Here is a 25,414-nt window from a genome sequence, read left to right on the forward strand (position 1 = left end):
TCCTTGCTTTTTATACTGCAAGAGAATCGGCACTGTGCCTTTTATATACTAAAATAAAAGACATTAGGTCCAATAAATCAATAAGTTTTAAAAGTACCGTCACACCTATACTAATTTTGATTGAGTAGAATTTGATGACTTCCGGGATGATCACACGTTAATACCGCCTCTACACGCACTCTCTTATTAGATTCAAAATATTGCGCCGGAAATGCAGTGATTCTTTTTCTGTCTCTCTCTACTTGGCACTTCAGAATCCATTTGTCACTTTCAGTTGTACGCACGATTCCAGAAATATGCAGCGATATTATAGTTTTGTGAGATTAAATAAAAACATTCGCGAGGTTTTGCAATAACATCGTTTAATAAGATTCAAGTAAAACATTCATATTAAATCATTTTCTAAATTAAGCGTTTTTAAAACTATAGATGTACACTGACACAAGAAATCTAGAACCGATATCATGGTTATAGAATATGTTGCTATGACTTTCTCAAAAATAGCTTTCACGTTGAAGAAAAGACGGCATATGATAGAGTGAATGACTTTCATCGAAGTTCTTACGCTTTGCTTTATTCGTATTATTAGATCTAAAATCTTTGAATGCATAAATAATGAGAACGCTATCTACTGAAGATAGCACCGAATTTCCGATATGGTTTAGCGCTCTATTTCATATTGCAAAACTGTTTATTGCATCAAACATACCTATAAATGACCATATCCACACGACAGCATCTCTTCAATATTTGTGGCAATAATTATTTAAATACTATTTCATTTTATTACCAGTTCAACTCTTCAATATTTGTGGCAATAATTATTTAAATACTATTTCATTTTATTACCAGTTCAACACCGTGTTTTATTACTAAGTAAATTTATTATACAGTTAATAGACGTACATATTTAAAAAAAATACAAATACAATTAAATAATCCAGTTGATGGTGTTCCATTTTATTGCAAATTTAACATCATGTTTTTATTATAAAGCAAATTTATATATACAGATATTTGGCCTTCGAGTTTTTTAAAGCAAAATGTAATTAAATAATTCAATGTTTCAATATAAAAGTCATCAGAAATAGGCCACAAATTGTCTTCAAAACTAAAAGTTGACAGGTTGGCAAACCTGAATGAAGGAGGAGACAAAGTGATGGCTGGAGGAGAACAACAAGCTTCTCTGCAACGACTTGAAGGCGGTGAAGGAACAGTTGGTATCTTCAGATGAGACGAAGACTGTGATTCAGAATACGTTGACCATGGGCAGGTGTCAGGCGAAGGTGGCTCCACAGACGATGGACGAGACGATGACGTAGAACTGGACGGCGAGAATTCTTCATACGACGGAGATCTTCGAAGAAGTCTGGACGACCCTTCACTCTTCTTCACTTTTTGGCTGTGCTTATGTCGAGCGCGTCGATTCTGGAACCATACCTGCAAAATAAGAAAAAGAAATAATGTTAGATTATATTGAACAAAATTATTTTAATATGAGAATGCGTGTTTTCTTAATTATTAATAATAGCAAATTAATAATAATAACTATAACTTATATTTACCTGAATTCTGGATTCCGTTAAACCAATAGCATCAGATAGAGCTTCTCTTGACCTATAATCAGGGTACTGGTTATCAGCAAATACGGCTTCCATACTTTGTAGCTGATGAGAAGTATAGTTAATAGTTAATACGACTGCGACGGCGATTTGATTTTGGCACTGCTTTCGACATTTTCGAGTCAGGCAAAATAAGATATTAGGTACAAAATGTGTATACAGAATAAACTCACAAGTCTAAATGATAGTTCTATTTGATATCCTTGCTTTTTATACTGCGAGAGAATCGGCACTGTGCCTTTTATATACTAAAATAAAAGACATTAGGTCCAATAAATCAATAAGTTTTAAAAGTACCGTCACACCTATACTAATTTTGATTGAGTAGAATTTGATGACTTCCGGGATGATCACACGTTAATACCGCCTCTACACGCACTCTCTTATTAGATTCAAAATATTGCGCCGGAAATGCAGTGATTCTTTTTTCTGTCTCTCTCTACTTGGCACTTCAGAATCCATTTGTCACTTTCAGTGGTACGCACGATTCCAGAAATATGCAGCGATATTATAGTTTTGTGAGATTAAATAAAAACATTCGCGAGGTTTTGCAATAACATCGTTTAATAAGATTCAAGTAAAACATTCATATTAAATCATTTTCTAAATTAAGCGTTTTTAAAACTATAGGTGTACACTGACACAACAAATCTAGAACCGATATCATGGTTATAGAATATGTTGCTATGACTTTCTCAAAAATAGCTTTCACGTTGAAGAAAAGACGGCATATGATAGAGTGAATGACTTTCATGGAAGTTCTTACGCTTTGCTTTATTCGTATTATTAGATCTAAAATCTTTGAATGCATAAATAATGAGAACGCTATCTACTGAAGATAGCACCGAATTTCCGATATGGTTTAGCGCTCTATTTCATATTGCAAAACTTTTTATTGCATCAAACATACCTATAAATGACCATATCCACACGACAGCAACTCTTCAATATTTGTGGCAATAATTATTTAAATACTATTTCATTTTATTACCAGTTCAACACCGTGTTTTATTACTAAGTAAATTTATTATACAGTTAATAGACGTAGGCCTACATATTTTTTTAAAAATACAAATACAATTAAATAATCCAGTTGATGGTGTTCCATTTTATTGCAAATTTAACATCATGTTTTTATTATAAAAGCAAATTTATATATACAGATATTTGGCCTTCGAGTTTTTTAAAGCAAAATGTAATTAAATAATTCAATGTTTCAATATAAAAGTCATCAGAAATAGGCCACAAATTGTCTTCAAAACTAAAAGTTGACAGGTTGGCAAACCTGAATGAAGGAGGAGACAAAGTGATGGCTGGAGGAGAACAACAAGCTTCTCTGCAACGACTTGAAGGCGGTGAAGGAACAGTTGGTATCTTCAGATGAGACGAAGACGGTGATTCAGAATACGTTGACCATGGGCAGGTGTCAGGCGAAGGTGGCTCCACAGACGATGGACGAGACGATGACGTAGAACTGGACGGCGAGAATTCTTCATACGACGGAGATCTTCGAAGAAGTCTGGACGACCCTTCACTCTTCTTCACTTTTTGGCTGTGCTTATGTCGAGCGCGTCGATTCTGGAACCATACCTGCAAAATAAGAAAAAGAAATAATGTTAGATTATATTGAACAAAATTATTTTAATATGAGAATGCGTGTTTTTTTAATTATTAATAATAGCAAATTAATAATAATAATTATAACTTATATTTACCTGAATTCTGGATTCCGTTAAACCAATAGCATCAGATAGAGCTTCTCTTGACCTATAATCAGGGTACTGGTTATCAGCAAATACGGCTTCCATACTTTGTAGCTGATGAGAAGTATAGTTAATACGACTGCGACGGCGATTTGATTTTGGCACTGCTTTCGACATTTTCGAGTCAGGCAAAATAAGATATTAGGTACAAAATGTGTATACAGAATAAAGTCAAAAGTCTAAATGATAGTTCTATTTTGATATCCTTGCTTTTTATACTGCGAGAGAATCGGCACTGTGCCTTTTATATACTAAAATAAAAGACATTAGGTCCAATAAATCAATAAGTTTTAAAAGTACCGTCACACCTATACTAATTTTGATTGAGTAGAATTTGATGACTTCCGAGATGATCACACGTTAATACCGCCTCTACACGCACTCTCTTATTAGATTCAAAATATTGCGCCGGAAATGCAGTGATTCTTTTTTTTTTTTTTCTCTACTTGGCACTTCAGAATCCATTTGTCACTTTCAGTTGTACGCACGATTCCAGAAATATGCAGCGATATTATAGTTTTGTGAGATTAAATAAAAACATTCGCGAGGTTTTGCAATAACATCGTTTAATAAGATTCAAGTAAAACATTCATATTAAATCATTTTCTTAATTAAGCGTTTTTAAAACTATAGATGTACACTGACACAAGAAATCTAGAACCGATATCATGGTTATAGAATATGTTGCTATGACTTTCTCAAAAATAGCTTTCACGTTGAGGAAAACATGGCAAATGATAGAGTGAATGACTTTCATCGAAGTTCTTACGCTTTGCTTTATTCGTATTATTAGATCTAAAATCTTTGAATGCATAAATAATGAGAACGCTATCTACTGAAGATAGCACCGAATTTCCGATATGGTTTAGCGCTCTATTTCATATTGCAAAACTTTTTATTGCATCAAACATACCTATAAATGACCATATCCACACGACAGCATCTCTTCAATATTTGTGGCAATAATTATTTAAATACTATTTCATTTTATTACCAGTTCAACTCTTCAATATTTGTGGCAATAATTATTTAAATACTGTTTCATTTTATTACCAGTTCAACACCGTGTTTTATTACTAAGTAAATTTATTATACAGTTAATAGACGTACATATTTAAAAAAAAATACAAATACAATTAAATAATCCAGTTGATGGTGTTCCATTTTATTGCAAATTTAACATCATGTTTTTATTATAAAGCAAATTTATATATACAGATATTTGGCCTTCGAGTTTTTAAAGCAAAATGTAATTAAATAATTCAATGTTTCAATATAAAAAGTCATCAGAAATAGGCCACAAATTGTCTTCAAAACTAAAAGTTGACAGGTTGGCAAACCTGAATGAAGGAGGAGACAAAGTGATGGCTGGAGGAGAACAACAAGCTTCTCTGCAACGACTTGAAGGCGGTGAAGGAACAGTTGGTATCTTCAGATGAGACGAAGACGGTGATTCAGAATACGTTGACCATGGGCAGGTGTCAGGCGAAGGTGGCTCCACAGACGATGGACGAGACGATGACGTAGAACTGGACGGCGAGAATTCTTCATACGATGGAGATCTTCGAAGAAGTCTGGATGATCCTTTCATATAAATTCAAGATGGCTTTCATATAAATTCAAGATGGCTGCCAAAATGACAATCTCCTTTATGTGTGTATAGTCCGTTAGGTGCTTTTTATAGTGGCAGTAGTTATGGTGTTGATTGGAGGGATCAAGAACCGACTAGACTATTTACCCCTACCAAATGAAAGTAGGATATATCCGAAGTATAAAATAGTATGTTTGCACATTAATCTGTAAGCTCATATGCAAATTAGTTACGCCTTAAAGGAGTATTTCGTGATCCTAGCATCATCTTTTTATGACATTTTTCGGTAGATATTTCCGAAAAAAGCTTATACCCAAAATTTCACTTGATGAGTTATGAATGATTATGTAATATTACACTGCTCCATAGACAATGCGTTGTAATTTCGTTCTGATGTAATTCAAATTTCACAATATTTTTTCTAAATGATCTGCAAGAATTGTTTTGTACATTAACATTATGTAGCCAGAGGTTTCCAGTGGTATAAAAATTTCAAATTGTTTTGATATAAATAAGGGATGATGCTGTGGATCACGAAATGCCCTTTTAAGGCGGTACTAATCCCCTGATAAATTTTGTGACTAATTTTGCATTTTTCTCAAAAAATAGTTACACACTGGTAACAAAAGTTATATATATTATTACTGAAATTTCAGTGATTCAAGACAAGTGGTTCATTATAGCGGTACATTCTAGCGGTACATGTACCTCTTTTCTTATCATAAATAACGTACCGCTGGTCTTGAATCACTGAAATTGCAGTGTAGTAACTGGATTCCTTGCTCCTATAATATACATAACTTTTGTTACCAGTGTGTTATTATTTTTTGAGAAAAATGCAAAAATAGCCACAAATTTATCAAGGGGTGTAGTAGGCCTACCCCTTTAAAATTGCCGGTTTTTTTTTAAAGGCTTAATCAAAGGTATTGTAATTCCATGCCCTGAATCGATTCCAAATGGCGTTTTTGTGTGTTTCCAGTGATTTGAGGAAGCGTGTCACTAGAAAACAATTGACCTTTTCGGTAAATCCCATAAGCCTTTGCGAGTACACCTGAGAACACGTCATTTTACGTCACGTCGATCTGCGCCGATGCGCACATCGTTTATCGAACATCGTTACTGCGCATTGCAAGTCGGCGTGACGTAAAATGACGAGTTCTCAGGTGTACTCGTAAAGGCTTATGGGATTTACCGAAAAGGTCAATTTTCCTTCTTTCATACATAATTCAAGATAGCCGCCAAAATGACAATATCCTTAATCATGTTAATAATGTGTAATTTAGTCTCTTTCAGTACTTTTTATAATGGCTTTAGTTACGGAACCATGACAACCGATTTTGTACACCTAAAATTAAACATTGCACTTTAATCCTCCTTTCCTACCTAAACTCAAAATGGTCGCCAAGATGACAATATCCTTTATATTAAAGTATACAAATAAAGGATATTCCATAACTAACATTATAAAAAGTACTTAAAAGTACTTTTTATAATGGCTTTAGATATGGAGTTGGTTGAAGGAGTCTAGAGCCGACTTTGTACACCGTCTAAGTAAAATTAAAATAGGCCCCCTATCTCCGGCATATTAAAATGGTATGTTACTAAAATTAAACATTGCACTTTATTCGTCAGACCATTGTCATTTCCTACCTAAATTCAAGATGGCCGCCAAAACGACAATATTCTTTATGTGTATAATTTAGTCCATTTTTAAATGGACTCAATTATACACATAAAGAATATGTCGTTTAACAACCATCTTGAAACCGATTTTAATAGAAATGACAATGGTCTGACAATAAAAGTGTAATATATAAAAAGTACTTAAAAGTACTTTTTATAATGGCTTTAGTTTTGAGTTGGTTTGGGGAATCTAGTACCGACTTCGTACACCTTCTAAGTAAAATTAGAATATCTCCGGAGCACGATTATGGTCAGTAGCGTTCTGAGTGGGTATATAAGGCGGATAATGGTGCATGTTCTACTCAGAATTGTTGTTTTATCAACATTTATCTTTAATCTATTAAAAGAAAATAGCCACATGTCATACCGGGGTACAGGGCAAAAAACAAACAAACCACAAAACGGGAAATCAGTGCATAAAAACGGAACTTGAATAAAACTCTGGTATAATCACCTCCACACATTTGGCGAGATCACCAAAATCTAAAAGTGCTACAAATTTTTTTAAATTGCCACAATTCTAAAATCGCCAAAAAATGTAAAATCACAGGAAATGTTTTAAACTTCGCAAAAAAAGTAGTTTGTTACATTTACACTTCAAAAAAAGTAGTTTGTTACATTTACACTTTTAAATATTGAACAACGTAAACATTCATATGAATGATAACTGTTCAAAGTAACAGTATACTTGACAAATTTGTGTTAAAACCCTGGGGAGTCACTCTCACACAAAAGTGGCTCCCACCCGCGTCCGAACACCTCTGAAATGCACCCTTAATGGCCGTTTTCACATAACCACATTGCACCCCTTAATGGCGAAACACATGCAAAATCTTACCCTAAATGGCGCAGCACATGCAAAAACCATACCCTAAATGGCGTCAACTGAGAAATATATATTGATACCCTAAGTGGCGTAAACAGGGAAATGAGCTAATTTGATACCCAAGGTGTCTTTTTGATGTTGCAGACATATAGATACTGAAGAAAACATGCACAAAATTAACAAGAATCAATTAAAAAGTGGTGATTTTTATCAAATTAGTGCAAACCCACTCAAACAATAATATGAATAAGTTAACCCTAAACGTCTAAGGATTTGGCTGAAAAAGACCCCCTAAATGGCGATGCCTTCTGAAAAAGTACCCCTTTTTCAAAAAGACGTCGACGACGCTGTGTGGTGAAAAACAAACCCTTTTAGACGTTTTTCTTGGACACGGGTGCGTAGCAAGTCAAGTAGTGAGTGACCCACCCGGGGTTAAAACAATCAATCTGGTGGTGGTGACTCGGTAGGCCCTATATGTATATTGGGTATATAAATTATGGAGCTGATGGGGTTTGCAAATTTGACGTACAACAGTCAACACAAGATCACGCAGATTGAACATTAATACATTTAACATTTTGTTTATTAAAAACTTCTTAAATTATATCAATATATAAGTGTACTTATCGACATATAATACAGGTTTATATACATCAGGTTTTGTTAGAAAACTTCTATAATTGAAGACAGAATTAAAAAGACTAGTTTGCGTATGACGTTTTGTCAACCAGACCAAAAATGCCGTACTGCGCATGCAGTCAGCAACCAATCACGCCGCGCCTTTGCCCTGACGTCAGACGCAAACTAGTCTTTTTAATTCGGTCTTCAATTATTCAAGAGTCTCCTAAAATCAAATCAGCAACTGTATGATTTCATCGAATTCGAAACCATACATTTCCATGAAGTTAGGCCTAAACAATTGCCCTTTTCGACCGACCCAAAAATCTAACTGAAAAAATAGGGTCGCATTTTGCATTTTTTCCCCCAAATTTATAAAAAATAACAAGATGTTTTGAGTGTTTGTAATTCTTCCCGCATAGGCCTAATATAAAAATGAGCCTGACAAACCTTATCATCGCAATTTGCTAAATAATAAATAAATGAAATAAAATAAATAAATTTCGGATTTATATAGAGCCTTTTTCTAGATCTTGAAGGATTCAAAGTGCTGTAATTTCGCTGCCAGCCAAGCGCCACGGTGAATCATCACAATCAGGTCGCATCAACTAGGCCAGTTGCGGCCGAACCTGGAGAAGACCCGAACTTAAATTGTAACATCCACCAATTATCTGTGCAGCTCCCCAAATTCCATTGAGTGAAAGAAGTTTTTGATAACCAAACTGATTTTTTGATGATAATGAATCACCGATATTTTAATGATGTGAATGCACAAGTGAAATTATGATTTGATTAAAGAAAATTAATTTCAGTTATGTTCCGACTATAGACTTCATAGAACAAAGGTAATTGAATACGATTTTGTTTACATTAATGGGAGCCTTTTATAATTTCATTAGACCCATCAAGATAAGATGTCGGAACAAAGCTTATCGAATACAATAATTGGTGAAACTACACTATGAATGAAAACATTTTATAATTTCATTTGAAGGCCCATTCAGTGATTTGCTCTTCCGGATGATCGTAAAATTCATCAAAATTCAGATTTTGGTACCTTTGTCATTGTCATAGATGTGCTAACATAGCCTGCAAGTGGTTCAGCCGAAAGCCATGTATTTAAGACAAAATAAGGCATTTCACATGAATCTGTAATGTATAATACTGACAGTATATAAATTAGATATACGTATTTGAATGGGGCTTCAACTTTGTCAATATTGCTGTTTTCTTCGTTTTTTGCCAAATTGTTCATTTCAAAAATACCAAATGATTATTTGCATGACTTATCGTTCACTTTCAAGCAATTTATAAACAATTTTATTTTTCCACATTTGCGCTGGGATCACTGAATGGGTCTTTAAGAATTTTAGATGTAAAAATAAAACTTGTTGAATACAATTTTGTTTAAACTACAATGGGAATGAATACAACTAGCTGTTTATAAATGTAATTTAAGATCACATGAATTACGACAATATGAATACAACGGTATTACATGGCAGTGATTACAAAACTTTATGTGACCCGTTATCACAAAACTCGGAACATGTCAACATTTTACTTTTGAAATTTTCATATAAACTATAGAACTTGAAAATAACACACGTGTTTTTTTATATACCAAAGTTTACATATATGGTAAAAAAAACACGTTTTAATATTTTACGTTCAGAATCATTTTTGAAAACTGATGCAAAACATTCTAATAAATTATAATACACGAATGTTATGAAAGTGTTGACAAAATATTTTGCAATAACATTTTGATAACATTTTTAAAATGTTGTTGTATATTGTTTTTTCATATAAAACGTTTTCATGAGTCTTGACCCAAATAATATCCCGACATTAAATGTGAACGTTTTGACCAAAATCAAAACACGTTTATAAGGTTTCAAAAACAGTTTTGCGTTTGCTGGGACAGTATTGAATGAAAGTGCATAAAGATCTGCAGACAATAACCAAAACTATACACAAATCTCAATTTCAGAAATGTTATCATTTTTCATGGTATCATTTATCGTTGAAGGCTTTGATCTCAAAGCAGGTTTATTGACATGGTCCGGGTTATGTAAACGGGTCATATATAAATACGGCAATAGCCCATAATTTTCGGACAACCCTTCGAACTAAAAACTTTTTCGGACCAATTATCCCGTTCGGGGTACACACAGTTCCTCGAAGGGGATAAAGGGCTAGGGGAGAGGTCCCGTTACCGTCCCCTTGCTACTCAATAAGTCCCACCTTCGGAACAAAAACATTTCAGGTTTATGACCTTCCATAGAAAACCATGATGTCCGGACAAACGACAGAATAAAAAACAAACACACGTCGGAAAATCGCTATCTTCTCTTGCTTGTCACAATATCCATAGACAAGAACTATGATATGTTATATACGGCGTTTACACATATACCTTTTTTCTCTCGGCTTTTAGCCGAATAATAGTTCCTTCAAATTAAGTATAAAACGTTATTCGTTTCACTACTGGGACTCCCCCAATAGAGGTTATTCACGTTACTCATGTGTGACTTCTAACAATAGGCGCTGGTTCCCGTAGTATTCCTCATTCAAACCAATTCAATGCACGACCTCGGAGTTACTTGCATGACTTTGGCGGGCTATTTTGAAACAGTCATGGTTGCACATGCAGGTACTTCTTTTGAAAATCCTAAACAAGATATAGCAGTCGCTGATAGGATATGCAGCTTATAGAACACGGATAACCTCTATTACGATTGTTGGTCTTCCAAATTTAACATTAGAGCGTCTTTCTTTCCATCTTTATACTTGTTTCATGTTTACATTTTACCCGTATAACACCGATTTGATGACAAATATCAAGAAGAAAAGACTTACCAATATTATGTTACATGAAGCCACTTATCGGCATTCCATTTTCATGTTCAATACCACATTTTTGTACTAATACATTATTTAAAATGATAACAAGCCATGGTTAGATATCAGCCGGGTTTATGGGCTACCCGGTAGGCTACTTTAAAAATCTTGGCAGCTTATATACATGTAATATGCAGCCGAACAAAACTCATCATGGATTAAGTTTTCAGGCTTTTTTTACCCGAATTCAGGTGTTTTTGTAGTCCAGATTTGCGCAATTTCTTTTACTTTCAGCTCGTTTAAGACAATCCTGGTTATTTTCACGCTGTGTTTCAGGCACCAAGCTTTTGCCAAAAGTGGATTTTTATCCCTAGTTGACTCATTCAATGGTCTCTAATCACTGAACATGAAAATGATCGCGACTATATTGTCCATTATGATAAGGACAACTGAAGACGTTACGACGGTCTTATAGACGCCACAAGTGGATTGCAAGCTGCGTACGATACTGTTCCAGATCTTTTTGTAATGTCCATGATTCATAAAGATCTATTTTATCAGCAAATCCTGCAGCCGGCAAATGAGGCACAATTTTTGGACTTATATCTGAATGATTTAAAAAAAATACATATGTACATGTTTATTGTATTTTTTGCGTTGACGAGTTAAAAACCGCATCGATTATCGGTGCCTTGGAAGACATAGCTCTCAGTTCTTCTGCGCATGCTCAAACACATGATGACACTCCATGTCGTTTAATAAAACTCTATAACTCCAACTAAATAGTTTTCTTTGTCGCCTATAGATACATTTTTGGCAGTTAGCAGACTTCCATCATAAGCACATATATAAACAAAACTCCTGGTAGTAAATAGTATATTCTTGAAGTCATCACATATCACAAGCCCTTTTTTGCAAAAAGTGTCATTAGATGTCCCATTATGTTGCACTCAACATGCTCAATAAAATAATGACATCATGACGGAACAAGCTCCGTCCTCATCCAGAGTCCTCATCATTGTCACACACCCATCAATAATCCTGTGAAGTCCGAGCCACTTTGTACTAATATAGTCCTAGAGGAGCTGTTATCTACGTACACTGAGGCATATTGACCAATCTGCAATATAAATAAACAAGAGGACATATTATAATCATTTTGAAATTAATAATAAATCACTGTATAAATTGATAAACCAGATTTAACGCGCCCTGCATACGTCTGGCCCACCACTTAATAAAAGGACTTGATAGAGCGCCATCGCTCATAATCTCAATTTGCATTTGGATATTTCGGTAAATTTTCTTAATGTGGTACATTGTAATCTTGTCCTGTTTTCAAGTCATGATGATTTGAATAGGATTATGATCATTTTAAAATTGGAAGATGTTGACAAACAAAATTGTAAACATATGAAATGTAGGCCTACAATACCAACTGTGAATCACACATCAAGTTTATGGGGGGGCTTTTAAACATGTTATATCAAGTTTGTCGAGCTCCCGGAATTTTCTACTGTGATATAATTATAGGCCTACCACCAACTTTGTAGGAGTAATTTACAGCACAACTCAAAAACAATAAAATGCTCACAACAATTTACAAATAAATTTTCTCAGAATATCAAAAGGGTGTCATAAGTGCAGGCTGTTAAAATGATGTGTCATGCTCCGTAAATGTAAAAGAGTGAAAATCACTCCTAAAAGAGTGGAAACCACTATTGAAAGGTACAGTGGCGGCGCCATGGGGGTTGGGGGAGGGGTTGCCCCACCCAATATTTTTCTTGCTCCCCCCACTTTTGAGGGAAAAAACCCAAAATTATATAAATTTCCACTTTTTGCGGCAATTTTGTGCAAAATTGGTTGAATCCCCCCTGAAATTCACTTTGCCCCCACCCATGCCCCCCGAAAAATTCCTGGTGCCGCCACTAGCAAGGTATATGATATAAGACATTGCTCGAAAAACATTGCTCTTTCATACCTTGAAAGAGTGGTTTTCACTCTTTTAGAGGTGATTTTCACTCTTTTAGGAGTTATTTCCACTCTTTTGGAGTGGGTTATCACTCTTTTACATTAACCGTCCACTGTATGCCGATAATGTGTATACATACCTGTAATTTTAGTAGTCCGCTTACTGTTATTGTAAATACTCGACTGTTACTCTCCATGCCTGAAATATACTCCAGCGACCTGAAAAGAAAGTACAATGACCCCCGCATAAGTATACTCAGGCCTACTTCGGGTTACTTAACTGGGAATACCATGTTTATTTGGCCAGTAAACTACACATAAGCTTCATTGTTAGCGAGTAAACTTCTAGAAAGAAATCCTAAACGTATAAGGGCTGCACCAAATGTTTATTTTGATTTCAACTTTTCATCATTTTAATTTAAGACGGATTATGGGATCAAGAAGCTGTTCAAATGTCACTAATAATGAGAACCAAAAATATTTAATGATTAAGTAAATACGCTTTATTGTGTATTAAAAACTATGCAAAGTTCATTTCGTATTCAGGCATTTAAAGTAGGTTTATACACTTCTTGCTTGGTATTATAATAAACAGGACAATATAAGCAGTTTGGCTTGAGGTGGTACTACACCCCTTGATAAAATTTGTCAAGACAAGCGGTACGTTATTTATGATAAGAAAAGAAGTATACCGCTAGAATGTACCTCATTTCTTAACATATATAATGAACCACTTGTCTTGAATCACTGAAATTTCAATGAAGTATATTGGATTCCTTGCCCCTATAATATACATAGTAACTGTTACCAGTTTGTAGTTACTTTTTGAGAAAAAAATGCAAAATTTGTCACAAAATTTATCAGGGGTGTAGTACCACCTTAAACAAAGCAAATAAGATCTCTACTTTTACAGATACATTTAGTTTTAGGTTAACAAAACTGTGCTATATCTAAGCACGATTGTCAGCTCTATAAGGAACCTGTTGTAATAATAAAGAACTAAGCATTTCCAGGTAAAAGGTTCTATTTAAGTCAATTTAATTAACTCTTAGGCCTGGTTTATCCTTTAGATTTAAAAATATGCGATATGAATCAGCCCCAACAGTGCTAAATATAACCAAAACCAACACAACAAAAATAATTATGCAATTTTTGTTTGTTTGATTGATTGACTGTTTGATTTGGTGATCGATTGTTTGTGTTTGCTATACTGACTAACTGACTGACTGACTTATTGATTGATTGATTGATTGATTGATTGATCGATCGACTGGCTGGTTGATTGATTAGTTAGTTGATCACTTATAATTAACCAGTCAATCAATCAATCAATCAATCAATACTTACGTGTGTCTATGGCAAAGTGAATCAATACAGATGAGCAGCCTAATATGATCCTTAAACTTTAACTCTTGCATGCGTTTCTTGGAGACAGGGTGGTTAATATGTAAGCTGGCAAAGAATTGGTATATGGCTGTACGAGGAGCGGTAAAACGTCCAGATTTCACGTCTAAACCGACACCTTTCTTAAATGATCCGTCCGCGAATGGCTAAAGGATAAAGATAAAAAACATTCATAAGCATATTTATTAAAACCCCATCGCTTCAATTTTAGTATCACTTATAATTATGTGCACATTAATTATATTAACGTTGAACTAAGATATAATATTGCACTTTTAATTAAGAAATCATTATTGTACTTTTAATAATATGATATTGCACTTTTAATTATTAAGATATCATAGTGTACTTTTAATTAAAATATACTTGTACAAAGTTAAAACTTTGTTTGTTTGTTTGTGATTGTTATTGTAATTAATTTCATTATAAATAAATTGTGTATCAGAGTTGATAAAATTATGCAATGGATTTTGGAATCAGTTTTCGGCTATCTTGTTTAACTATATCCTTTTTTCAAACCCAAACAAGAGAAGTAGCCTTGAAAAGAAACACCCGGATCTTATGAATTATGAATTCTGAGAAAGTCCAAATATAGGATTTGGTCAAAATCTGCACTTCAACAGCTACCGTATAGCATCCAAGTATGAACAAATTACGTAGCAGTAGGCCTAATCATGGTAATTGTGAGTGTGATATTTGCATAATCGGCCTGATCCGGCCGGAATCTTAAAAGACCTCTCTGATGAACATGGTTGCTGTTATGAATATGGTATTCTTCATGCTGTATAATCATAATGTGCTGTGTTACTTTTCACAAGTCTACTGAGAATCCATACTTACCGTTTGAAAGTTGCTTATTTCTGTGAGGCTCTTTTTGTGTATCTCTACCCCTTTGAGAAGTTTACAATGAAAGGCAATGGGGAGCTGAGGTAAAATCTGCAGATCTGAAATCTCCGGTAACCACGTTTGGGTGCTGTTTGCTACGCAAGATGGACACTGTGTGCATGGGGAAAAAATAAGAGAAAAACGTTATGGAACTCAAACAAACATAAATTATAACATCTGTCATCTAAAAACGTTTTCTTATAATGTAACACTATATACAGCCCCGGTATACAGCACTCATACAGCAATCCATATTTAGTATTTCACGACCATGTCTTTTTAAAGACATTTCTTGTTTATCGGCACTGCAATTTAGACGTTTTTTCCTTTATTTTCTAACTCCTAGCTGATCATCTCTACAGCTATTATAGCAATCCAAAAGGTTTCTCTCGCTCCCCCCCCCCACCCCTTCTCCCCCTCTCCTTCACCCTCTCTGTCTTGCTACTGAACAAACTGTCTGTTTTAAAAGGCTTAAAAAAGGTTTGTTTCCTTTATATCATACGTATATAATTGTCGTATCTAACCAACTTTGCCCTGATTTATGTGATATGTTATACGTATCAATACGGGCTTAAATCCTTACTCTAAAAATGAAAAAAAAAAATGAAAAATAAATAAAAATTAAACAAATAAAAACCGCATTTCGCGACACCTATAAGAAACAAACTTATGTTTTTTTCCTAACATTGATTTGAAATGCGGTAAATAATATAATATTTGTTACATATCTTTCAGCATTGATGCATTATCAAAAGTGCTTGCAGTCAAAAACGCAGTGATTGAAAGTGGCTCTCCCACTCAAATTCACTGATGGATGGATGAAGAGATCATTATTCAAAGAGAATGCGTTTTGCAATAACACCACCCATGTGGTCATCATTATAAAGTGTATTTTCATGCAAAATGTTAACTTTGTTTCAACCCTCCTTTAGAATTAAATACCAGAAGATGATATGGAATCACTTTAAGTCAGATAACAGGTTATAAATAGCTGCGAAGATATCAACAATAACAACAGAATGTGTTCTAAAATGTCCTGTTTTCCTACGGCAGACAGACGGATTCTATACATACACGTACGGATTCCTTAATTTCCTTATTTCTTAAGGGTACTCCATTTGATCTACCCCATGTGCTCTCTTCCGGCTGTACCCGTTTTTTACCAAGAGTTTGGTTGTTTATCCCATCAGTATTCCCATATGGAGAAAAAGGTACCCAAACAGGCAGATATTAAGTGGACAGAATAGAGCAATTGGTAAGTTTTTAGCGGGTTCGCCGTCGGACAAGTTTAGAACTGTCAAGCTTTCGTCAGGAGTGGCTCTGACTTCTTCAAGACAGAGTACCTAAGAATTAGACATGTACGCCGACCCATGCCTACTGTGGTGGCTATGAAAAGAGCAGTTCACCGAAGGCTGTCTCTTGTCAACAGAGAACAGGCAGATTTCGCCTATCTGTTGATGTAAAAGGTTTACACAATTTATTCTGTGTATGCTATATAGCCGATCTATATGGGCATAGATGGGCATCATGAGTCCAGAAATTTAGAGTTGCCACACACCAGTAATTCGGTTTGGCCGTAACCAAAAATGTATTTGTATTTGTTTAAATAACCAGGAACATGAGGAAGCTGGTTGTGCATATAGGCATATTATTCCGTATTTTGTCCCGCATTTGCTATGGCCCCTGAAGCAAATTATACCGTCAATGAAATATAGTTGTATAAGGCCAGATATAAGTGTATCAATTTCAAAGCTACATTTATCATCACTTTGTCTGAACGCCTACACCAAGCCATTTAGACCTTTCAACAAGCGCTAGCAACGTGTATCGCAGGCCATATGGGTCATAACGTACATCGTTCACCTAACTTGAACAAAGAATTTTCTTCAGTATATACTATGCTCTCTTCAAATAATGTATTTTGATTGGCTGAAAGCTCAGCGTGTTGTGTTTTGATTTTGTTTGAACGAGTTGCGACAATATATCCTCATACAGTTTGACCCTTACGATAATTGGGCGCCATATTCCCTTTTAAAAGGAATTTTTATTCTTCAGACAAATTCTTCAGACAAATGATCATGATCAATTGAATGATAAAATTAAGTCAATGCTTTTGGTCTGAAGGCAAGTTAGCATGATTAGATAAACAATCTGGTCTGACATGTTTCTGGGACAGATTTTTGAAATTTTTGATTAAAGTTGGATCAACAAATTCAATCTTTTCCGCTTATCTCTTATATAACACAAATCTGATTTGGAATCCGGTAAAGAAAGAGGATTTGTATATGACCGGATATATTGGGATCACCCACCATGAAGAATGTAGTTCAATCCCCTTCTATAAATTAATTGTAGAAACTCTTTATACTAATTGGTCCACAATACTTTTCATAACGCAATCTGATACGATAGGAAAGTAAACGTGACCATAGTACGCCATAGCCTGATCTCTGTGGCTGATCCTGGCTTGATCTTCTAGACTTAGTTATCCAAACAAACTGGCGAAGAGCTAACTACTGTATGGATTATCCATTGAGCTCTTAGAATGCCAAATGTCGCCACGGTAAATCCCATATCCAAGACATCCAGAAAATTGAATTAATACACCATCAGGAAATAAAGTTGCTGACCTCCCAGCAAAACAGTAATGTTTTTAAAACGTTATTTAAACATGTTTTGGGTTTATTCAAAAAACGTTCTAGCATTCAAATGTCGGGTTGTATTATATGTTTAGGTCATCAATACGTTTTTGAAACGTTTCATATGAAAAAACACTGCAACATCTTTTTTAAATGTTTTAAAAATGTTACTTGTCAAATATTTTGTGGCAAACATTTTTGCCAAATACAATGTATTTTGTTAACACTTAACAAAATAATACAAATAGCATTAAATAACATTTTCCCAGAATGAGTTTTTGAATGTAATTAAAACATTTTATACCCTTATATACCCCTATAAAGTATACTTACCCTTTCTTGAATTAAAATTTGTGCTCGCCTTTCAGCAGCTTCTGTAAAAAGCAAATAATAAATATTAAAAGTAATTATTAACTATTAAAATATTAGTTTACATTTTGCCACCACCACGCCATTTTTCTCCAAGTTTAATGTGTTAAATAAAAAATATACATTTAATTCAACCGTCCGCGCAAATGATGTGATTTTCATTTTCTTTGACATGTTTTGGCTTAATTCAATTGCACTTTTGTAACTGTTGCAACGTCTGTTGGTTTTTACAACAATAGCTCCGTTTAGTTTGACAATAACACTTGCCAATTAGTATTTAAACCGGATGAAATCGGGTAACCACTTTTGGCCTAATTTGACCTAGAAGTGTACATTTTTTTGTTAGTTTGCCCAAAAAATCACAACCGTGAATTGAATAGTCACAATGAACTACAAAAATGTCAAACAATGATTGTGGTTTTATTGGCAGATGTCAATCACGTGGTTAACCATTTGCGCGCGTAAAACATCATCTGCAAAAAATGGCGTCTGCGTGATTATTGAACATATTTTTGTAAAAGAAAATTAAAAACAAAATTATAGGCCTATATCTAAATGTTGGTTTACTTTTGATTTTGGGAAAATCTGACAAACAAAAACAAACCATCCTGGGACGATCTTCAAACAAATTACTTTTGTTTCATGAATACGACGAAACTTTATGCCTAAAGGGCCATATATATCGCGGGCAAAACAATATACACTCAGTCAGAAAATTTTTGCACGACATGAAGTAGAATATTCCCCGATAACAATATTTCAAGAAATGGAATTTGGAAAATGATTCAAATAAATATTGTTCAGAAATTAATGTCGTCTCATGACCAGAGCCAGGACCAGAGTCATATACAGTTCGAAGCCATACCCCGGGAGCCATACTAACCTGTTATAAGTTCCCTAAATTCCTCCAATAATTCTTCTTTCGTAACCTCGGCCCCGGGTGGGCCGGGAGGGCCCATTGGTCCAGGTGGCCCTGGAGGACCAGCGGTTTCAAACTGTAGATAGGTGGGGTAAGAGGAAAACAAAAAATTAAAAAGTTTCACCAAGTTCGATAGTGATGCAGCACTTCCAACCAAACTCATTTTCTTCTCTGCCCGAACTATAGCTCGCTTTTGAGTTGATTCATCAACATTAAACTCGATTTCGGGCGAAACGGGATTGATCGTATCACACATTCGAGTTAATCTCGAAGACTTGCTATTTCTTTGCATGAGAACACTTGACTCTCGCCTTTCCCTTGTTCTCCAACTCTGAAGTCATATAAAAACAATAAAATACACTGGTGGCATCAATTGGGGGGGTTGAAGGAGGGGAGGGAAATGCCTAAAATTGTGCATTTACGTATTGTCCAAAATAGTGAAATATTCTGTAATTTTTGGTTCTGACTGGGGGTAGCGGGGTGGTGGGAGTCTTTAAAGTTATTATACCCCCTTCCCCCTTTGGGCCAGACTCGGCAGTATAACTTGCTGCGAGGGATCGACGCTCCCACATGGTGATATAGTCTGGTACCCATTTTATACACCGGGGTGGACACTGGAGAGAGGCGATAGAGATGAGTTGCGTAAATGAAAGATACGAGGGTGCCACCAGGCTTCGAAGCCGCTATCTTCGAAGCCGCTACATGCAGTGCGCCGCCGCTGCCCGCTCTTTAGATGGAAATAAAAGATTAGGTTTACCTTGAAATATCATATTATGATGTCAATCTACACGTCAATCAGTTACATAATTCAACAAGTATTATTAAGGCCGACGTGGATGGTTTAAAGAAGCCCCGCCAGGGCACTTCTTCTGGGAAACCTTCAGAGTGAAATGTCCTTGACCCGGGTCCTTGATCATGTCAAGAAAATGTTGCCAAACAAATGACCCTGAGGCGGTATAAACATAGCCATTAACTAAGTCACTTGTCAATTGCCACTGATTAATTTGATAACCAGGCAGGTTTGGTTCACCCAGAATAACTGCTCTGGCGGGGCTTCCTCTTTAAGAGACCCATCCGTCAATCATTTTGAATATCATCACAAGGCATGAACAACTTCAACGAGGCTTATATTGTTCCGAAACAATATGAAGGGCTCGACGATAGCCGAGTCCCCGGGGCGAAGTTCTTTTCCCTTTGTTAATTTTGTGTCATTTCAGTATTGTCCAAACTTGCCAGGGGTCTAACTTGGCATGTTGGCAACATTCAGCGACGCAAAATACACATGTCTTACTAGATTTGATATTTTCATGAACAGAGACAAAAATGTATTTCTTTCAAACATGAACAAGTTCTATTTCACAATATTGAAACAGTGGCGGCTAGTATTGGCGGCATAAACGTATACACACAAAACCCGAGACACACAACTTACTTACTCACTCAGCCGATATTAAAACCCCCAAATCCCCACGCCGAACCGGTGCCTTCTCTTACGCCCTGAACCCTCGGGGAAGTCACATTATCAATGGCCACAATAGCTGGGGGAAACGGGATTGACAGGCCAGATATTCCCGCGGCGAGACCCGTCACTTGTCCTGATCATATTTACACGTTTTTGAAAGGTAAGATGACATGTATTGCCCAAAGCGAGCGGGCCAAGTGTCAAGATTTTTATACACTAAATCCATGAATGAACCCAAAAACAAACTTTGCCAAATCTGATATTTCTATGTACATGTATGATATATCTAAAAAACAGGTTCAGTTTACATGAACCTTTATATAGCTGAGTGAAACGTGATTTGTGTAACATGGTCACTAATATCGCTGTTGTTCTGATATCATGGGTTCTAGTATACACATTATCCTGTTTATCATGCTGGCAAAAGCTATGGGTTCACGTTTTTATGATCAAAAGAAAAACTTGAGAAGAAAATTGTACTTGCAAATCAAATTTTGCAGACTAAAGACACATTTTCTGTAAACACAAGCGAGGGTGACGCTGGATAAAAAATTCGAACCGAGACGAAGGAGGCTACGTTCTAAGTTTGTCGTCTGCTTCATGAATTCTGAAAAAAAATCGATACTTGCAAGCTGTGATCTACCCTCTCATCTTTTGCTGTTTTGTTTTGTTTTGAGGTTTGTTTGTTTACTTGCTTGTTTTAGATCTGCATTGCAAATCCAGCTAATTATGGCTGTCTGGACTCTGACAGGGTTCGAAATAAGCAGGGACTGGGGAAATTTTTTCATCTGCTGAACCTGCAAATGCCTTTGGTTCCCATGGAAATTTTCATAACCAGGGGCAACTTTTTATTCAAAATTGTCACTCTGGACTATCAGACCAAAGGGACAGTAATGCTCAAGAATCTTTTCACTTGCAAAGTACCGTTGCTTGTTTACTCACATTTAATGCTCTAGATGATTTCTTGTTTTTATCCTTCTCGCATTTTTTATCTGATGCTTTTGACGAGTGTCGTACGAATGAAAGCCAACTACCGCGTGGGTCTACCCGCTTGCCGTCAATAGTGTCACCCCCGGTTCGTGCTGCATCTGGCTGTAACGACAATAAAAATAATAAAATGTACGTTTTGTTTACGTGTGAAATTATAAATGTTCTATCTAAATTATGATCAATCTAAATATACTTCTAACTAAAATACACGAATGAGGGTATATACATGTAGGTTGTAACCCGGGGCTAAGAAGCGCGATTGCAAGTATTGTGCAAATATAAATATGATTATTAGCAAGATTATGAGACAAAATGTGCATGGGTGAGAAAATCTTGATCATGTTAATGTAGCTAGCAAATTATTAGCAAAGCAACACTTCTTAATTCCATTTATTTAAGCGATGGTTCGAATCCGGATTCAGTCCGACATGTAGTGCAAGTGGAATATCAAGGCGATATACTGCATGCGTGGGCAGCAGGGAGTCGGAAGAGGTGCATTTTATTTAGGTTTAGTGAGAATATCCTTTTGAAATATGCCGTGACATGATTTCAAAGAAATTTCAAGGCAAGCATCCCGAGGCGTAAGGTATGGCAAACCTCGACGGGTGAAAAACTCGACGTCGATGTTAAAACTAGATGCTTTGTGACGCGGATGGCGTGCCATAGCAAATCGCGACTCAGTCTGGTATCTTCCGAGCAGTGAAGGGTGCAAGTGCAAATCGCAGATGTGTGTTATCATTATGACTTATGAGATATATTATATAATTTTAATAAATGTTTGCAGCGGGGTTTTGAGATGCAACTTAAAGATCATAAAGCATGCTAAGGGCGGGACAAGTTCTAAAGATGCAGCAGAAGAAGTGCATTTTTTAGGTTTAGTGAGAATGTCCTTTTGAAATATGCCGTGATCTGATTTCAAAGAAATTTCAAGGCAAGCATCCCGGGGCGTAAGGTATGGCAAACCTCGACGGGTGACAAACTCGACGTTGATGTTAAAACTAGATGCTTTGTGACGCGGATGGCGTGCCATAGCAAATCGCGACTCTGATATCTTCCGAGTAGGGTGCCAAGTGCAAATCGCAGACGTGTGTTATCATTATGACTTATGAGATATATTAATTTTTATAAATGTTTGCAGCGGGGTTTCGAGATGCAACTTAAAGATCATAGGCCTAAAGCATGCTAAGGGTGGGATTAGAACTAGCCCCGTTCCACAAACCGCGACGCCTCTCGAATAGCGACCGAAGGGAGCACCGAGCGTAGCGAGCTACTCCTGCAGTTGGAAAATCATCATACATGTATCAGAGTACAGCACAGAAGCCAGTGCTAGGTGGGATTACAAGTGCTAAAGATGCAGCAGAAGAGGTGCATTTTTTAGATTTAGCGAGAATGTCCTTTTGAAATATGCCATGACCTAATTTCAAAGAAATTTCAAGGCAAGCATCCCGAGGCGTAAGGTATGGCAAACCTCGACGGGTGACAAACTCGACGTTGATGTTAAAACTAGATGCTTTGTGACGCGGATGGCGTGCCATAGCAAATCGCGACTCTGATATCTTCCGAGTAGGGTGCCAAGTGCAAATCGCAGACGTGTGTTATCATTATGACTTATGAATATGAGATATAATTTTAATAAATGTTTGCAGCAGGGTTTTAAGATGCAACTTAAAGATCATAAAGCATTCTAAGGGCGGGATTACAAGTGCTAAAGATGCAGCAGATGGAAGTGAAATGTAATGTAAAATATTAACACATCAATTTGTAAACAATGAGTATTCATATGACGAGTTGAAAGGTTCACATAATTCGATGATCCATTGTATATTCCTCTGTGACAAAATCAAACCCATGTATTACGTAGAAACCATCATATATTTGAGTATAAAAATAAACCATCATCGGGCAAGATTTTCCCAATTATACCAGTAATCCCTGGTTTATTTCCAAGATAAGAGGGATTTCCGATTTCTCTTTGCATCAGTACTTTTCTTAAAGATGGGATCATAATTTGCATGTTTTCCTAGTCCGATGAGTATAGGACCTGCTTTTTTTTGTTTTTTTTCCTAGACTATCTATACTCTGATCGCTCAAGAAAGACTAACCGCGAAGTCTAGGCTCCACTAAATGGCCTTTCTAATACTCGTCGGACTATGTTTTCCCGTACTATAAAATAATCAGTGGCGTAGCCAAGGGCAGCTTCCCTCCTGTGAGAAGTCTTGCCCCCCCCCCCCCCCATGATAGGCCTTTAAAAAATAAGTTTAGCCCATTTTCGTCAAAGTTTACCCCCTCCTTCTGAAAAAGTCCTGGCTACGGAACATTAATGATTCTTCAACTCGTGGTGACGTCGGAAGTATGACATTGTTAGAGGACTAGACATTGATCAGTTTACAGGTAAAATTACAAACAAAGTTATCATGTACATGGCACCTCAAAACAAGCAGTGTCTTTAAAAAGGCGTGTCGTTACATACGCAGTGCTATAGACCGCACATCGACCATCACCAAATACTTGTAAACACCGGCAACCGGGGATTCATACACACGCGTCTGAGAAAAACCGGGGACCGTCCTATATCGGGCCGGGTAACTGCGGACTCGTGTTTATTATGCTTAAACGTGTAATTTGGGCCAACCGGTCACGTCCTGGCAACCGGGGACGTCAGCAGTTCATGTGGGTCCGCATTTCCACGGTGGTTGTTCATGTGTGTGTCCCCGTTTGGGGAGGCGGGGTGATTACAAAGGCACACACCCTCGCCAACACACACCGAGGTATAACATGCTCATTATTTGTCTTCAGTTAAAACGGTACATGGTTCTCGTGCGTTTATTACAAAACTGTCAGAATGGTTAGGTTCAAATAACAGGTTGGGTCAAATCTATAGTATCAATACCAAGTGAGATCTGATAATATTGGCGACGAATCGTGAGACTGGGTGTCTTCATCATATCGGTCACGTGCTCTTTACTGCTCGCGTAGTGTCATTTAGTCAAATGATTTGTTTCAATTTTTGGTACATTTCTTCCACGTCTTCTCTCCTGATGATGATATGAGTGCAAAGACCTATAGCGCAGTCGGCACGCCTTGCTACTGTGACGACAACTTGGACAACATCCTGAACACAAAAGTGATCAATTTACCAAAGATCACCTCTCAACGGGTTTCTGCATGGAGTCTTTGGCCCTTGGCATATAAAGCCGTCGGAGTAGGAGGCTTTCTCCGACAAAGCGTGGAAGTGGCAGGCAAAGTGCAACGATGTCTGTGTTGGGTGAAGTGTTGAAATGGACTGAGGGGCTTTTCTGTTATACTTAGTCGTGATACAACAGAGATCTTCTTTCTGTTAATGTTATAAGCATTAAAGCTTCCACATGCACTTCATTGCGAGCAAATAGTAGGCCTATAGGCCTATAGTTATACTTTAGGCAGTCACATTATCTTCCACAATCCGATAAGGATGAGACAACATTAAGACCTTATGGGGTTTTGCAAGTCTCGACGCTAAAAATGTGTAAATTGAAACTAATTCGTTGATCAACTTGAAGCTTCTGATAATGATGCATGGTATTAAATGAATAATGATATGATGATGAGGACGACGACGACGACAACGAAGAAGAAGAAGATGAGAATGAAGATGGAGCCTGAAGATGAGGATGTAGATGAAGATGAAAATGCGGATGAGGATGAAGATGAAGATGGAGATGAAGTTGAAGATGAAGATGAAAATAAGGACGAAGATGATCGATTCTGACCACCTTTAATACTAATATTCAAGAACGTGCATGAAGAAAATGACGTCCACGCATAGGACTTTGTCCATGAGTCTCTTAG

At 36.3% G+C, this 25,414-nt stretch overlaps 2 protein-coding genes across 2 annotated transcripts in view; both read right to left on the reverse strand.

Annotated features, from left to right (window-relative positions):
• Nucleotides 1–41: 41 nt before the first annotated feature.
• Nucleotides 42–3,544, reverse strand: LOC140157642 (uncharacterized). The gene is made up of 5 exons (XM_072180881.1): nucleotides 3,338–3,544; nucleotides 2,784–3,212; nucleotides 1,566–1,667; nucleotides 1,136–1,440; nucleotides 42–48 (listed from the first exon to the last, which is right to left on the reverse strand). Exons 1-5 carry the CDS (start codon nucleotides 3,500–3,502, stop codon nucleotides 42–44), a joined length of 1,008 nt encoding a protein of 335 aa, XP_072036982.1. The 5' UTR covers nucleotides 3,503–3,544.
• Nucleotides 3,545–8,050: 4,506 nt separating this feature from the next.
• Nucleotides 8,051–25,414, reverse strand: part of LOC140156753 (adipolin-like) — a 42,554-nt gene continuing 25,190 nt past the window's right edge. The window contains exons 2-8 of the mRNA XM_072179714.1: nucleotides 21,539–21,688; nucleotides 19,099–19,210; nucleotides 18,180–18,220; nucleotides 15,163–15,318; nucleotides 14,266–14,468; nucleotides 13,059–13,137; nucleotides 8,051–12,067 (exon numbers count right to left, since the gene is read on the reverse strand). Of these exons, the coding sequence (XP_072035815.1) occupies nucleotides 11,969–12,067; nucleotides 13,059–13,137; nucleotides 14,266–14,468; nucleotides 15,163–15,318; nucleotides 18,180–18,220; nucleotides 19,099–19,210; nucleotides 21,539–21,688 (840 nt within the window). The 3' untranslated portion in view covers nucleotides 8,051–11,968. The remainder of the gene's footprint in view (nucleotides 12,068–13,058; nucleotides 13,138–14,265; nucleotides 14,469–15,162; nucleotides 15,319–18,179; nucleotides 18,221–19,098; nucleotides 19,211–21,538; nucleotides 21,689–25,414) is intronic.

This window comes from Amphiura filiformis, chromosome 7, assembly GCF_039555335.1.
Source record: "Amphiura filiformis chromosome 7, Afil_fr2py, whole genome shotgun sequence".
Taxonomy (NCBI): domain Eukaryota; kingdom Metazoa; phylum Echinodermata; class Ophiuroidea; order Amphilepidida; family Amphiuridae; genus Amphiura; species Amphiura filiformis.

Bases quoted from the DNA above. Each gene is read 5' to 3' on its own strand.
- LOC140157642 (XM_072180881.1), bottom strand. From the start codon at position 3,502: ATGTCGAAAGCAGTGCCAAAATCAAATCGCCGTCGCAGTCGTATTAAC. The intron at 1,668-2,783 runs GTATATATAAAT...ACTTCTCATCAG, and splicing joins AACTCGAAGGCCAAATATCT to CTACAAAGTATGGAAGCCGT. The intron at 1,441-1,565 runs GTAAATATAAGT...CTTATTTTGCAG, and splicing joins TAACGGAATCCAGAATTCAG to GTATGGTTCCAGAATCGACG.